The sequence below is a fragment of the Anguilla rostrata genome, chromosome 2 (assembly GCF_018555375.3).
Source record: "Anguilla rostrata isolate EN2019 chromosome 2, ASM1855537v3, whole genome shotgun sequence".
Lineage (NCBI taxonomy): Eukaryota > Metazoa > Chordata > Actinopteri > Anguilliformes > Anguillidae > Anguilla > Anguilla rostrata.
Genome location: NC_057934.1, coordinates 17,942,739 through 17,960,079, shown reverse-complemented (window position 1 = coordinate 17,960,079; position 17,341 = coordinate 17,942,739). Strand labels below are relative to the sequence as shown.

The following is a 17,341-nucleotide window of genomic DNA, read 5'->3' as shown; positions in this document are numbered from 1 at the left end:
CCATTGTGTGGAGGTGGCCTATAATCTGGTATCATGCTCTGCCGGTACAGATTATCCAGCGAGACAGCGTAGTTGCACATGGGTGGCCCGTGATGAACTTCCATATTGCACGCCAGCTAAGGGCCTTTAGGAAAGTCGGGTGCCTGTAATCGGCCCGCACTGCGCAGGAGTGCACTCGTCCAGCACAACGACTGCGCAGCTGAACAGGTGGAGTGTGGCGTGAGAAGCGTTGGCTGACAACAACATGAGGATTGTGGGAAAGTGCAGGTTTGTCAGTTTGGGAGCGTGCACGCTTCTGAAATCAGCGGTTTGCATCGGCGAGTGCACAAATACAAATGAACACTCCAAACTGGGTCGGCGGGTTGGGTCAGCACTACACAGCTCACTCCACCGTCTTTAACACTTTCTTATAACAGGGACCATTTGAAATTCATATTGAAAACATCTGGCAGAAGGAAAATTAATTACAGAAGTAAAATCACAGTGGAAATCAGAGAGGAAACAATGAGTTTTATCACACTTTTTTTATTTATGTTTTGCATTACATTTTTGCAAACGCCCCTTTCCCACCATGTGCAGGATCATTTCCATTTTTTCCCCCCAACTTAACATTTTTCTTTTTTTACTTTACTATTTAACAAGACAAGACTTGCATACCATTCTCGGAATGCAAATTATCAAATGCAAATCCTTAAATAATTTCATTCTTAAAAACTCTTCAATTGCATTTTTTAGGTGTTTTTTTATTACTTTATTCTGTTTTTTTCATAATGTTTAGGGTTTTCTTACAAATTTTCCACTTCAATAGAAGGTGTAAGCTTTGTAGAAAGAAACACTGGGGAAGGGAGGGGGGGGGGTATGGGGTGGAACAGGCAGTGCCTGAAGGTGTGAGCTCACGTTGCAGCTCTGAGGTAAATCGCATGGTTAGCTCCCCTCTTCCTGTTCTGGCATTGCCCATTTCCTGTTACCTTTTAATCCCCTTCTGGGCCTGCTTGAGTAAAGTGTCAAAGTCTAGTGCGTCATACTTGCTTCTTGCAGGTACTGGGTCATAATCCCTATTTGAATCTGTAAAAGCAAAAACAAAAATGTTAAATTGTGTCATTTTTGGCTTTTGTGTGTACTGTCAGAGAATGGGGGGTGGGGTGGAGGCGTGCCAACAGATGTAGCACGTGGTCGAGGGGGGTGTGGGGGGGGCCTGGTTGTAACCGAACTCACCAAGATCGGCATAGGTGGACTTGCAGAACTGGCGCCGCCCTCCAAAGCAGAGGTCAAAGGGCAGCTCATCCGACTGCCGCAGCTTGCTCCCGTTCTCGATGGCGTTGAACGCGTCCTTGGTGTCGTAGTATGTGACGAAGCCATAGTTGTCCCTGCAATGCAAAGACTCAGTCAGAGTCTGAGCGCTCAACCAACCTCAAGCGTGTAAAAAATATTGTCCAACAGACTGTTTGCTCTTAATATTAAGATGACACTTCCATAATGAAAGTGCACCTCCGCAAAAAGGTTGGGCAAATAAAAAGCCTGCCAGCTGCACTCCGGTCGCAGGTGCTGAAAGATCACGTACCCGTAGTCTCTGAAGTGCAGGGTGCACTCCTCTATCTCCCCGTACTGCGAGAAGCGTTCCTTCAGCTCCTTGCGAGTCATCCCTCCCCGGATCCTTCCCACGTACACCACTCGACGCTCTTCCTGCAATCGGAAGAGTCGGCATGAGGAACCAACTCCCAAGCCCCTCCCCCCTCAACCCAGACAAATCCTGCGTTTGATTCGCCGACTCGCCCCGACACCTGCAACCAATTACGCCTAAAGAGAAATAATGCGCATCGCCACCATTATTCACCTCACAAAGAACATATGGCGCGCAGGCTAACGCTAGCGGGTTTTCATCAATAAGCAACCCAAAACACATTTATTTCCTGCCCTTTCACAGGAAACCTTCCAGAAACTCATGTCTGTTTAATGAAATTACCCGCCATTAACTTGAGTTAAAGACCTGGTTGCTCCCATTTGACAAAACGGGTGGGATCATCTTAGGATGGCACACCCATTAATCACCACAGGCTCCACGTGGCTTTAATCATGATTTTTTTTTTTTTTTAAATAAAAAAACATCCATGCGTACAGAAGACGAGCAACACACCCAGTCATAAAAGCCCTAGCTGATACTCACTATGGCCTTCTCCTTGCGTGCCTTCACATCCTGCCACTGGAAGCACTCTCTGGAGTCGTAGCGATTTCGGTGCGCGAAACTCGGGCTGTGGAGAAGGGGAAACAGAGACATGAACGGCCATATCCCCTTTGGGCTTTGCTTCAGCAGACCCTAGTTTGCAAGAACCTTACTTAAATTATAAAGTGCCTTTATATATGCTGGTTTTTCGTTCCAACCACAACCGCAATCCCAGAATTTTAACAAGCTGTTAATTCTTTTAATTAGGTGCTTGTCCTGTTTAGGGGGATTATTTTCCCTCTTAAAGCCACGTTGTGAGAGAATTGGTTATGCACACCATTAAGATAAAAGTCCCATGTTTACATTGGGCTATATTGCAAACAACTGCATAAAAAGAGGCAACAAAAATTTAAACTGATCTAATTCAGGACTGAGGGAATCAATAGGCTCCTAATTAGGTTGTTGAACACCTTTAAGTAAATCATAATTTTTTCCCTCTTAAACTTAACACGATGCAGGATTGGCTTGTTATCATTTGCTCCATCTTTGAATTCTTCATTACCTACCAAACGGTTAGTCTTAGTGATTCATAACAGTCTAACTTGATACGTGACATTATTAACCTCTTTTTATGCAGTTGTTTGCAATATAGCACAACGAGTAGAATGAACAGATTTTTGTTCTTCATTTCTGGCTTTAAAGGGTTAAATTCTGAGGCGTGTTCCTTATCTTTCAGGAGATGACGCTGTCATCAGAACTCAACCCTTAAGGTGCACTGATGGCTTATCTAGCTTTACAACTGCTACTTTACATGCAAGACTGGGTGGATATTAAATGGTTAAGGATATAAAAACAAGAATTTACACAAAGTCATCATCCCTTATGTGGCCCATTCATAAATGAATGCGTGCCTCCATCTAAACACTTTCCCTTGGTTTTTATTGCTCTTCATGGACTAACAATGTCTTTCAAATAAACAGACATTTAAAAACTTTTAAACCAAAATGGGAATCAGCAGTTGCACTTCTCGTCACCCCTGTGACTGGGTGAAGGCCACTACAGAGCACTGGAGAGCTAGCGCTAATCATCCAGGGATAACTGCTAGGCTGTTAGGAGCCATTGCAACCCGATATAATCCACCTCCCTCCTGCTAAGCTAACAGCGACCCCCATAGAACAACATCACTCCCAGTCAGCTGAATAATGGCAGCGCCAGGCTAGACACCGCCACGTCACAGCTGTGGGACCACAGTCTGCACTTGTGGAAGGCAGCTTCGCTTACCGAGCCACGGTGGAACCCTTCGTAAACATAAGCTGACCGCTACGATTAGTTAAACTGGTATCTAAAATCATTTTTGAGGATAGGAAATAAAAAATAAAAACATTTTTGAGAAGGACTCCGCCCCCTGCAACGGACCTGCAGCTCTCCCTCCACCACTGGTGGCGCGGGTCCTGAGGCGAGCAGGAGCGCGAACGCGATCGGCTCCAGGACCGCGCGGTCGAGTAAGAGTACCGGTGGCGCGGAGGAGACCGCGAGCTGGAGCGGGACGAGCCGCTGGAGCTGCTCTCAGAACGACGGAAGCAGAACCTGAGAGAGAGAGAGAGAGAGCACATAAGGTCAAATTGGAATGACCAATCATAACAAATACATCAAAACAAAGAAAGAGAGAGAAACGGCAACATTTAGCTTCATTCAGGGCAGTATGGAGGGGTGTAGGGGAGGAAGGAACAGAGACATGAGGGACAGTGTTTTAAGCACAGGCCCACACCGATGAACCCAACACAACCATGAACACAGAGGAGGAAAGATCACTGCAGTTGCACCAACATAAAGAAGCATCAAACCTTGGGGTGGGAAGGTCAAAATAATGTCTAATACAATCCACAAGTTTACAAGCACATCCGGGTGACACCAGGCCCCTATAGTAATCCCCGTTTCTTCATTGTACATTTTTGTTTTGATAGGGACAATAGCACCTTGTCCTTTCTTCACAGATGCTCAGAACCAGAGTGACTTACAACAGTGGAAGGGCACCCAAAACCAAAGCTTCCAGCTACCCACCTCTTCCTGGGTGGAGACCTGGAATCGGACCGGGATCTTGACCTAGAGGTGGACCCAGAGCTGGACTGGGACGGGGAGGATGACCGCGAGCTGGACCCGGAGCTGCTGGACTCGGAGCTCGAAGAGCGCCCGCGATACCGCCTCCTCGTCCTGCCCCTCTCTCTGCCGTGGGGGCCAGCGGGGCGCTCCGAGAAGCGGAGGCCGCCCCCGCTTTTATGCTGCTCGACCCCCAGGGCGGGGGCGCAGTCTCCCGCGGCCTCCGGCCTGCAGGGGGAGCTGTCTGGAGACAGCATGACGGAGCCCGTCAGAGTCCTGTGGTCCAGGGGCTGGCTGACAAACTTCGCCGGCGCGGGCACAGGCGTGGCGTTGCTAGAGGTCGCCGCGGCGACAGGCTGGGCCACGGTTTGGATAGAAGTGCGCGGGGTCGCCTTGACGACGGTGCCCGGTTGATGCTTCCCGCCGTAATAAGTGCCCTTCAGAGATTCCACAGGCCGTTCCGTGGGCAGGCAGTAGTCGTGATCACTGAAAGCCGGGGGCTCCTTGAGGGCCGCGGGTTTCGGGGGTAGGGGGGTGGCGGCGGCCGCTGGGGACCTGGCGCCCGCTTTGCTCCCCGAGGGCAGCTGGGGGGCGGCGACCTGGGCGGCCTTGGAGGGCGACGGTTTTGCGCCCTCGGCCTGCTTGGCCTTCCCCAGCAGGGTCACGGGGGTCAGAGGCTTCCACACCTGGTGCGGGGGGGTGGCTGGTGGGGTGAGGCCTGCGGAGGGGAAAGATCCAGGCAGTAAAGACACTGCAAAAAGCAGAACCCCACACAGTCAGCAACAGTCCGGCTTTTCATACTGCCTTGGATCTGTGCCTAGAATGACAACGCCCCAGAACAGATACTCATCAGTTGCTACGGAAACACAACAATGCCCCCCCCTCCACCCCCCCGAGTTCTGAGCCTCCATGCAGAAGAGTGGTTCCAGAAGAGGAAGCGTGGCCCTATCTTACTGCAGCAAGAGCAGAGAGTACAAACACTGGTGTACCAGTGTATAGATCCGTAAATACAAGCATTATGAATAAAACCCATACACCAAAATTACAATTCAGTTTGAACGTAAATCCATCTCACTGAAGGGAAGTACATGAAAAGTGACAGGAAACAGGCTCGGCCAGACGCTGGAGATTAAAGGCCAGGAAGCAGGACTCACCCGCGGTGCTGCCCAGGTCCGGTCCGCGTGGACGCTCCAGTGGCTTTTTGTCAGGCTGCCGCTCCAAACTGTTGACACAAAAAAGGTGAGCTGCCCTGTTCACTTACTGCGCCACACCGCAAGCAGTATAAACAGCGCAAGACAGAATACGTTGCACACAACGTCATTGTGAGTGCTGAAGCAAATGGGATCTCACTGGTAATTAAGAACTAGGCTGACAACACAAACACACACACAGAAACATATGCCTCATGTGAACAGTTCTGAGGTAAAATCAGGTAAAACAAAATAGTAAGAAACCGCCAGTACTCATCAACGTTACATACCTCATCAAAAAACTGCATTGCTACTTCATTATAAAAAAAGTGGAAACCAAATTCTTTTGAACAATACCAATATGAAAGTAATATAAAACCATGTATTAGTTTCTCCTTGAACGTCTGGTTCCTCCCGGGGTTTTGGGTCGTCTCTCCGGCTCTCGTGAGTCGTGGTGAAAATGCAAGGCGCTACGCACACAGGAGGGGGGGGCGGGGGGTTGCAGGTGCAAGAGCTGTAGGGTAACTCACCTGGAGCTTCCTACAGCAGCTGCTCTGCCACAGAGAGCCGGCACCCTCTGCTCCTCTTTGGCTGGAAAGAAGACCAAAGTGGTATGAGTGGACGGACCGTGAGGGGGGCGGGGTTTGGGGGTGACCCCTGGCCACATGAGGAGACGGTGTCAGTGTTACTGACAGAAACCAGAGCTGCCGGACAGACTGAAACGGCAACGCGGCCAAGCTGACGCCGGGGGGCACGCGGCTTGGCTTCAAAGTCAAAACACAGAAGTTCAAACCCCAGGAAACGGAGTTCACCGGCCCACCAAAGCCTGTTGTGAAAATCATAATGGAACAGTAGCTGGCCGGATCTGTATACTGGGGCCCACCTCAGCTGAGCTGAAAGCTCACCATAGACATTCTGAAACGTGAGAGCCTCTGCGGTTCTGGGGCCTGGATATCGGAGGCGCATGGAACCTCCAGGCAAAATAACTAAACAAAAAAAACTGCAACGAAGAGCTAACGGATTTGCAGACGGAGCAGAAAAGCAGTGGCCTCCCTGGGCCACGTGACCACGAGCTCCAGCTGCTCAGCATCTTCTCTTAAAGGGACGGGGGCCCATTCCAGACGCCTCCTTTATCTCTCTATAATCGGGTTCTGCGCTCGTTAGATTCCAATCCAGCAGAGCTCTTTAAAGGTACTAATTCAGTCAACTCAACTCAGTGCTACAACTGCTGACAACCCCCTTTGTGGAAAATAAAGTAAGTCCTCATAGGGTTTTCAAATAGATAGAGCATGAGAGTTGAAGCAAAGTCCTTTCACCAACATCCTGACCGGTTTCGTTACACAAACAGGTAATGCAGACAGATCATCTTCAGAGATTAAGACAGGTTATAACAATTGTTATAATGATATACTATATTAAAGAATAAGCTCTTCGATAGGAGCCGCCACCATGTATTTGAATGGATAAATGCCAGGGCTCTAGTGGTCCCATTATAGAGCATTTTCTCCATAGGATTGATGTGTGCTAACAGGAAAAACAATTTAGGAGCACATCTACTAATTGGAATGCATTTGTGTGCTCCTAAATTTTTTCCAACTTGGGAGCACATGCGTTCCTTGAAAAAAAATGTTAGCATAGAGCCCTGAATCTATTTCCAAATTGCATGTAGTTTGTCAGTGGAATTGTTGTTTTCTAGCATCTAAGAATTGTCGCAAACATAACTGTCAAACAAGGCTTGAGACCAAACATATTTCAATGCAGACGTATAGTATGTATTAAGCAGACATGGGTCAAATACGCATTTGTTTTGGATTCAAATACTTTTCTATGCTTTACTGATCTTGTCAGGTGTATTGGAACCAATGAAATACTCTCAAAAAGTGCAACTCCCATCTTCTGGTCATATTGGCAGGCTCAATTTCACCAGGAAAGATCAATAGAGCACAGAAAAGTATTTGAATCCAAAACAAATACGTATTTGACCCAGGTCTTGCATTTAGATAAGCGTCTCCAGGACAAGCCGTACGACATGACACTGCCCTACTACACCAGTATAGACACGTCAGCCCAACAGCGGCAGTGCCCTTCTGTACCAGCTCCCTGTCGATTTCCCAGCACAAGCGTAATCTCCTGAAGCTCTCTAAATCATAAAGCAATTAAAAGCGCGCGTTCTCAAGGAGATAAAGAACGAGGTGCAGTTCAGCCCAGTTCAGGCCCACGCCTGCTGAGGCAAACAAAGCCAAGAGCGCATTCTGAGTCACATTAGCAAGGGAGGCTAGGCTTCCCTAATTATTAACTTGGAACGTTAACAGACTTCCCTATAGCCCCGCCACCTGGTACAGGGCCTTTCTGTAAACGTGAACCACACCTAAGCACAAGATCAGTGCGCCACCTCTGGCTGGCATCTGTATTACAGCGAAAGACAGACAAATTGCATTTCCTCAGATGAAAAACTAAAATCGCGCTGATTTGTTTCCTGCGCAAAATTTAAAAGACCAAGAGGCTTTTCAAGAACATATAGTCAAAGATGATGAAAGATCACGCATGACAAAAAAATAGCTAAAGGTATCCAATGTGCCTTATCCTCAAAAATGAGCAATGTGTGACATCAGTTGCGTCATCTTCAACCGCCCCATCAATGAAGCACCCCAAGAACAGCGTTGCAATGTCATGCATCCCAAGCACAACAAAGGAACTCTAAGATCAATCCTTTTAATGAGAATGCATTTGCTAGCAGATATTGCAGAAGTAATTAAATGCTTTACACATACCTTGTGTCTCCTCAAACTGCTCAAGCAGACTTGTTAGATCAGTGGCTTCAATTCCTGCAAGGCAAAGCAAGAATACATGAGGCCTTTCCATACGACCAAGCCTTTCATCTAGTCCATACTTGCAAAACATCACTTCTGAAAGGACTTCACTTTTCAGTAGGGGAAAATTCCACTACTAAGAATGTCATAACATTACAAATGTTTGTTGGAAAGAACCATCCAGGCTCATCATTTAATACACTGTCTAAAGTGTCCTGCACAGTATTTTGGTCTTGGACACCCCAGAGGTGCTGCTGCTTCTACATTCCATACACGGGCAGTTACTCAGCACCATCGTCACTGTCGGAAAGGGAATGAAATCTCAATTTTAAATATAAAGTTGTCTGCGCAAAGGAATCTCAGCACAGCTCCTGCACTTAACAGGTCCATACATGACCCTGGATAACTGACTCCCATCAACTCCTTCAAATACATGCTCTGCTATTCTCAACTGCATGAGTGAAATTTTGGTTTGTCACAATTTCTTATTACTCATTCAATGACTGAACACTGATGCACAGACAGAGCAAACAAGGCCTGTGAACTACAGTTAGCCAACACTGGCTAAATACAAATGTTATAGATTCATAAGGACACTAGTCAGCCAGCAGGCTATGTCAGTCCAAAAGCTTACTCTGTGTCAGAAATAAAATTATAAATGAATGCATGAATTAATAAAAGTACACATGCACACGTACCAATCTCACTTGTTGAATCTTGGCTGGCCCTGAGGTTTCTCTTCCCTGACAGGGGCATCTGGACAGGGGTCAGCCTCTTCTGAGGTGCCCGCTGGGGGGTGGGGGCTGCCGTTTGCTGGGGTGGGACACCCTTCTTCACGGGAATGGGAATGGCTGGTAATTTCGGTGTCTGTGTAGCAGCCTGAACTGGAGGCACATGCTGTGCCTGATGCTTGACACCAAAGGTGCTGGGCTGAGGGGCTGCCGCAGCGGACGGGAGGGGCTGCTGCGGTTTTGTCTCCTGGCTCCCCAGGCGGTGGGCGACGCCCTGTGTGGGCGTGGCTTTGTTATACTGCACTCCTGGAGGTGGGCTTTGACGGGAGGGCTCCTGTAGCTTGCAAACGCCGGGTTCAATCGGCTTCTGCGGCAGCACAGCGGAGGGCTCACGCGGGGGACTTGGGCCATTTTGCGACCCCTCGGTACTCTTGGGGACCGACGCAGGCTTCGCGGGAGTGGCAGCGGCCTTACTGGCGGAGCCCAGTGATGCAAGAGGGACCAGGAGGGCCTGAGGAGTGGGCGGAGCCTCAGTGCCCACGGGCTGCCAGGCCGGCTCCGCGGGGGGTGAGGTCTTGGAGGCCGGCTGCGGCTGGGGCTCCACCAGGCAGGGGATGGGGAGCAGCTCAGTCGGGGGGTCAGGCAGGGAGGGCCACTTGGTGCTCTGGTCCTCCTGCTTTACTACCGGAGCTGGTTTCTTCTGCTGCCGCAGGAGCCGGTACTGCTGCAGGCTGAGAGGCCTGGGCTTGGGCTCGGGCTCAGCAAGCTGAGACACCGGCGCCTCCTCCTGGACGGAGGCTGCCTCGCAGGGCTGCGAGTTGATTTCTGGCGCCTGTGGTGCGGCAGGTGCAGAATCCGACTTGCCGTCTTCCAGAACGGGCGGCGGTTGTTCCGGCGCCGGGGCTTCCGTGCTTTCACTCCCACACTCGCCGTCGACCGGGGACTCAAGGAAAGATGTCAAAACGGGTGCGAAGGTCACCCTCTTCTTCTTCTTCTTCGTGGTCTGGGCTTTCTTTTCGAGGCCCGTTTCCATGGGCTCCTCGGGACTCTCCTTGACTAAATTAACCGACGCGCTCCTAAGGACGCGTCTTTCGGCGATTTGACCGCCGCCATCGTCGCTTTTCCGTTTCTTTTTGCGGCCGGTGGGGTATTTCCCAAACGCCTCCACCCTGGGCCGCTCCTCGCTCGCCTTCTCGTCGTCGTTCTCCTCCGAAACCGAGGCCGGGAGGGAGCAGCTCTCTTTCGACGAGGAGGACGATACCCCAGCCTCCTGAGACACCTGCTCCTGCTCCTCATCCTGCGGCGCCGCCTCCTGCTGGAACCCCGCTTCCTCGTTTGCACTCAGCGCTTCCATCAGGCCCAGGGACGAGGAGACGGCCAGGACGGGCTCCCCCTGCTCGCCTTGGTCCACCACCTCGAGCACGATGGCCCCCTCCGGCAGCAGCCCGTCGCCCTCGCCCGGCTCCAGGCTGACTTCCAGGCAGTACGTGTGCATGTGCTTCACGAGGTCGCTCAGGGACAGGGCCACACACCTCCCGTCCTGGTCCAGGGACAGCAGGCCCCCTGCCTCCGCCGCATCGGGGGAACAGGGACCCTCCGAACTCGGAGTTAAGCCTCCGCCACCTTCCTCCTCTTCCTCTTCCCCATCGCTCCTCTGGATTGCCAAGTCTGGCACCCACGGAAGAGTCCTGGCCTTCTGCTCCCTCTCTGCACCCAATTTCTCTGACTGAAAAAGGCCAACAACCTTTTACTAGTATCATTACCCATTTGTATCCCAGTTTATATTTTCATTATCTGGAAAGTCCAACTGCAATTACATACTGCAAGCCCGTCATCATTGCAACACCAATTTGGGAAAGTACAGATAAGCACACATTTCCCAAAGCCCCCCCCCCCCACTTTACAACCCAGGGAAGTGGACAGGAATGCACAGCTGGTGGTAACCGGAGGATGCAGCGGAACGCAACTAGAAAAAAATAAGCCAGACAAAAACCTTCCCTGCTTTGGTGAAAATGCAGCTAATTATGCAGCACCCTGCAGGCCTGCTGGCAACTGTCAGGATTCAGTACTAGAGCAGAGAGCAAAGGACCCATTGTGAAGGCCCCAGGAATCAGGAAGTGCGGGGGGAGTGGGATTATGGGAGGAGCCGATCTTAATCTGCATTAATGCCCTCCACAGCAAGCTCAGCAGTGAGCAAATGTGCAACCTGGGAGAGGTGCTCACCTTCGCTGGGATGGGGGTGATAGATTTGGGACTGCGCACAGGTTCCCGGCCGGGAGGGGACCGGGCCAGATTCAAGAGCCTTCTCAGCTGGGGGACACCGGGACAAGGAGGGGGAAAAACCAGGTCAGAACGCTCCACTTAAAACAGACTGAAACCCTGCTAACTTCACAAACATCATGAGTGCAGGTAACCAAGCTGGCCTGTCTGCCCCAACATCACGCAAGACTATCTAGCCAAGAATCTGCCATTTTGTTAATACTGCTATTCATTGACTGATGTTATTGCTTCTTTACAGTGGATTTAAAGTATTAGCATTTCCATTTCAGTGTGGCACTTATAAACGACAGTTCATGTTTTGTTAAGATTCCACATGACACACAATGTGCAAACATACTCTCCTAATGACTCTCCAGTGACTCAAACGGTATAAAATACAAACCAACATTTAACACATCCAGGCCACTGTTAGCAATGTCAGGCCACTGATACCCCTATATCTGAATGTAAGATGAGTCCATTCTATTTGCCCTAAAATGACTATTTTTTACATTTTGGAAGTTTTCAAAAGATAGCAGGATGTGTTTACCGCTTTCTAAAGTGTTCTAGGGTGAACAAGATGCATTTGAAAATGATTTAAAATACCAACGGATTCCTGAGCTGTTGGTCACCACCTGCAAAACTGTGTGCTAACAAATTCAACTTCAGCTTTGTACAGATTTACAAGCACAGATGTTCCCGTAAGAGGAACCCCCAAAACGAACCCCGCTGGGGTTCGTAACTGGGCCCTGACAGGAGGCATTTGGACGCAACTGGGCACTCACCGGGGATGGTTCGCGACCCCTCTGGCCAGAGAACAGCTCCGAGTCCGGGAGGGTGTCAAAGGGTGACAGGTTCTCGTCGTCGACGTTGTCGAGTATTTCCGTGAGAGCCGTGAGAAGCGTTGCTTCGCTCTCCTCGTCCGCTCGGCCTCTAGCCTATGACAGCGTGGTTAAAACAATCCCATCAGCGTTAGCGGCTTCAAAAAGGCTCAAGCGTCAAATTGCTTCCCACCCACAGGCTAAATACAGTTAGTGAAAACGTTAAAAAAAAGGTCGACAGTTCAGTAATATGCAAATGGTTCAACGTTAATGCTTTTTCATGCTTGTCCGGTTGGACAAGTTCGTAAGGCACCCAAACTAAATTTACATTTGCTGGGATATGATGTTTACCTGAGACATGAAGTGTGACAAAGCCTCCAATTACATGCAACTGGTTATATATTTACAAAATGGTATCATAAGACACTGAAAAAACATTTGAAATGGTTAGTCTAAAGATAGTGTTTTCAACCATTCATTTTCACTGAAAGATCCAAAATGAATTTAAAAGAATACATGCATTAAAAACCAGAGGATTACACAAGAAATTCCTATTAAAATATGGCCCTCTAATCACAGATGGGGTGTCCAGAAAGGGTGTGGCCTAACAAGGGGTGGGGTTCTCACCTCTCCAGTTGCAAGAGAGTCCTCAAAGATTGACAGGATTGATGGATCCAGGCAGCTGTGGAAGTGCTCCAACCCGTCTGCGGAGTCCAGCTGGGCATCCAGGGTCAGGCCACTGCCCTCTCCAGACAAATGGCCCTAAACAGCACAGATAAAGAACCAGGTTCAGGGTGGGCAACTGGGCAGGGCGGGGACGAGAGCACCCAGCTGGCATGTGTAACCAAACTGGGCAGGAGGGCCCTAAGGCAAGGGTGTGTGTGACTGTAGAATAAACCAACACTTACACTCATCAGATCTTAATCCAGAGAGGATTTTTAAAAAATACAAAAAGAAGAAAGAAAAAAAAACACCAGTCTTGAACTTTTCAGGTTCCAGTCCTATTGTCAGTTGTGTAGACAGGAAGGTCTACTTTTTCAAACCTGCCTTTCGCAACAACACTGGGCAGACAGTTGCCATGACAAGTTATTTTGCTGTTGCAGGAAATCTGATTCCAAAAACCAGAAAACACAGAGGGAGGGAGAGGCTCACACAATTGTACCGCCTCCAGTTCCTGTGGTAGGTCTTTTCCCATGCACATGGCCGTCACATATGTGAAGTTCTACTCAAAATATTACATTGTGGGCTTGGACAAGATGGGATTGGTCCACTCAGTGACCACCGACAAATAAGGAACTTGCACTTGGGCCTGGCTAGAGAGCAGACTTCATCTCCAACAATCACAGAGCCCGTCAGCAAAGCAACGCACTGCTGGCCTCGGCCACTCACGCAGGCCATGTGCTTAACATTCACATCATGTCACCCTCGCACCAATGGGGGAAGACCGCTCGTTACATCCCGTTCATACGCTCGGCGCACATTAAACATCGAGTCGGATGAACCCTGCACTCCCAGACAAAGGCTCGTGCTCGAGCAAGACCAAAACATGTCCGGACGCGCATGGCTGAGGATGTCACAAGCGAACAGCTGTGCTCTGCAGGTCCTGAAAGGACCTCGATTCTGTACTATGCATCTCAACAAAAAAAGCCAAGTTACGCACAAATTGGAAAATTTACACTCGGTACATTCGTAAGAACACGCTGGCAAAAAATTATTAATATGAAAATGATGTCAACTTATAACAAACACACAAACATACTTCTTACAGAAAGTAAAAAGAATGTTAGAAACAGAAACATTGCCCAAATGTGGAAATTTACCTTTGGCTCACAATACACACACACATCCAAAAAAAAGATACACATCACATAACCACAAAACATTAAAAACATATCTGCATTCTGCCTTCTTACAGATTATAGTTGTTTTGCATATAACAAAGTACATGCATTTTTCATAGAGCCGCCACAGAACAGTACATTAACCTAGGAATTATGCCTTGGACCACTGCTATGTTTGTGCATAGAAAAGCCATCTGAAAAAACAGCACATCAAGTAGCACTTAAATTATGATGTGAATATATACACAGAGAGTTGCAGCAAGATGAGGATAAGTATCCAAGCAACCATTATTTAAGCCTAGAACTGTGGACCAGGATGCCCAGATATTCTTGTATTTGTGATATGCAAGAATTACTTTGCATGATTGCCGATCAATATAGATTACATTTGGAAACACGGAAGCAGAATTTAACACAGTATATGAAATGTGCATTCATATTTACTGGAACTGATGTAATACGGTGATTACATCCTTTGTTGAGCGTGCCATTTTCTAATGCAGAATATGAAATTTAAAGTTGAATTATATACTTGCCAAATAAAACTATGCGTTTTAATTTGTGCAATAAGTAAACAATAACATGTCCATTGTTGTTGCATAACATTTACATAAGTTAACTTACTACAATTAGCGCTTTATTGCACTTGTTCTGGGAAAGTTAGTAGCCAGGTCTGATGTTGTTGGTCAGATAATTCAGGTGGATTCACTTCTGTTTGACTGCAAGCTATTCTAAGAGCATCAATTAAGTAAAATTTTATGTAGGTTTACACCCCATGACCATGATGAATTTCAATTGCTGATGTAACAGCAGATTTAACAGATGACTGGCTAATTTAGGCCAACACATATGATTGCTATCCAGGACAGACCAATGCAGATAATTAAGAGTTGTGTGACTAGAGGAGACTTCATGCAAGTGCACAAGAAAACTAAGAACACAGTAATTTGGGTTCTTATTATGAGGCCACAAAGATGTACGCAAATTCCATTAGTTCACATGAAGCCTAAGGGTATAGAAGCTCGTGTTTCTAGGAACTTTGAGCCTGCAGTAATTCTGGTCATTTCTGTGGGGAATAAGGAGGAGTATCCTTGGTCCTGTAGAAGGAATGCCCAGTTAATCCATAAATTGACTAAAGGCACACAAGTTATCAGAATATAGCTTACAGTAAACACTACATTTGTAGGTGCAGGTGTTCTTACAAGAGTACTCTTGTAGCCAACAAATAACCCCAAATAGTGCATGTGTCAAAACATATTAAAACTGTCAGAGCATAACACAAATAACAGTGAAACATTACAATTCCCTTTTCCCTCAAACGACAGTAAACTATTCTTGAAACGAAAGTATGTAGAGCCCACACTTCCTAAACGCAGGAACTATGCTAATGACATGCGAGCACGTGAAAAAGCCTGGCTGTAAATCAGACACGTGTTGATCGCCTCTCAGTTCACTTGAACCACAGATAAGATTTAATATCCAGCTGTACCATAAGGACATACTTATCACGCATCATTTGTACGTTTCCATGGCCTCCTCAAACATTTAAAGGAAGACGCAGTCATAGACTTGAGTCCAAATATATATATCATTGGCAACCCGGGCCTGCCCCTGAAAGCCATTTGGAAACATCAATGTGGCATGGGAATTCCTCGTAATTAAATAATATTGTCCAGCAGTTCTATTTCATGAAACGTGAAAAGCATTCATCTTGATGCATTCAATAAAAATTAGGAATAAGCTACATGAACACTGGTCACCATAGTCACCATGCTCAAACCACGTGTTGCAACATTAGCATGCTTCTGTCAGCTAACGTTACAACAACCTCAAACCAGCTAACAAAGATGCGGCAACAAACTGTTTAGAACAGCTAAGGGATAGTTCACTTTCTGTGCATATTAAAACAATAATTTCAGCCTTGGTGTACGTCGATTGGCCTAGACAGTGTTTGTGTGCAATGAAGGATACTTTAGATATGTACACAAATATATTAAAGAAAAATGTTGCCACCATAACAATAGTGAAGCTATGAAACCACGTTGCCACTATTACAACAGTGAAGCTATGAAACCACGTTCTCCCAATAATGACGTTGTTGAAAAGTTACCCGAAAAGCTAACTACGAAATATATCGCACTTATACAGAGCGTTTTCAAAATAGACACAGTCGACAGAAAAGGCCTGAAAGTTATCATAAACTAAAGGAGCACATTTTCAATTAATTTAAATCGTCAGATGCTTGAATCAAAACATGGAAACGGGTGTAGGGGTAACAGGAAGTCACTTCATGCTTCCTCGCAAATGAGTCACACCATAAGCTACTAAAGCAAGCTTATGAATAAGGGAATATGGTGCTAACTACACCAACATGCCCCCAGTTGAAAAAGCACAACAGTGATTTTTTAAATTACATTCAAATATATGTAATTTCCGAATGTAACTTCATCATTAAACTGAGTAACTGAGAAAGAAACTAAGTATCGACAGAAAATTACAATAGTCAAGCGGATAACGTTTATGTACATCTAAATTTAATCACAAAATATGCCAGAAACTTTCATATTAACAATACTGGGTACCAAGCAGAGCATCTAGCTAGATGCGAAAGAGATAAACATATTTGCCCATGATTATCCGGTGAACAAGAAAACTAGCTTGCTAATCGATCGCCTAATCAGACAACTGAGAGGTCCTGAGGCAAACACCGATATTTATATACTGTTTTTACACGTTTCTGACACGTTCGCGTCGCATTTTTGAAGAGAAATTAAGTATCAAGCTTTTCAAAGCAAGCACGGCACACAAAGCGTGTCCGTTTTTTCTTCCATTTTCCCAGCAAGCATGCATTTCTTACTGCATCCACGTGTCACTCGTGAAAGTACACAGCGTTCCTAAGGCCCAAACCAGCACCCATACAAAACGCAAAAACTGTCTTTTATCACGGCAATAGTAAAAACACGTCTATTTAATAATACCGTACCTCATCAAGTGAATATGTCGTGAAAAATTCCATACTGCCGGTGGTTAAACTCTCCTCTCCAACTCCCCACCGCGCCGCCATCTTACAGCTATGATCATGCAGCTCAATGGAAGCGTGTTCTCCGCAGTAGCATAGGACCGGCGTAAGACACGTGGTATTTTCATTCCCGGCAAAATGATACACAGGGGTGAGAGTTCAGACCCGCCTACAACACGTGGGAGCACTGGGAGCAGTAGTGTAACGTCATTGCTTTACTTCGTGGACTGTCTAGAGGCGGCGGAAATGTTTTCAGTGAAATGTGAGTCCGATGCACAGAAGGACTAATGTATCACATATAGCTAGCAAATTTTGTATTTGCCATAAACTATCCGAATCGTTGATCCACTCTGATGCAGTAGATGGCGCAAGAACGACGGCCTGCTGTTGACATAGCCAAAGACGCCATCAC

At 47.3% G+C, this 17,341-nt stretch overlaps 1 protein-coding gene across 1 annotated transcript; it reads right to left on the bottom strand.

The window, feature by feature from the left end:
- Positions 1 to 509: 509 nt before the first annotated feature.
- pprc1 (PPARG related coactivator 1) lies at positions 510 to 17,052 on the bottom strand. The gene is made up of 14 exons (XM_064320932.1): positions 16,894 to 17,052; positions 12,697 to 12,831; positions 12,034 to 12,186; positions 11,213 to 11,299; positions 8,957 to 10,715; positions 8,220 to 8,273; positions 5,979 to 6,039; positions 5,413 to 5,480; positions 4,223 to 4,976; positions 3,578 to 3,748; positions 2,165 to 2,249; positions 1,562 to 1,683; positions 1,216 to 1,367; positions 510 to 1,065 (listed from the first exon to the last, which is right to left on the bottom strand). Exons 1-14 carry the CDS (start codon positions 16,972 to 16,974, stop codon positions 965 to 967), a joined length of 3,783 nt encoding a protein of 1,260 aa, XP_064177002.1. The 5' UTR covers positions 16,975 to 17,052; the 3' UTR covers positions 510 to 964.
- Positions 17,053 to 17,341: the final 289 nt, after the last annotated feature.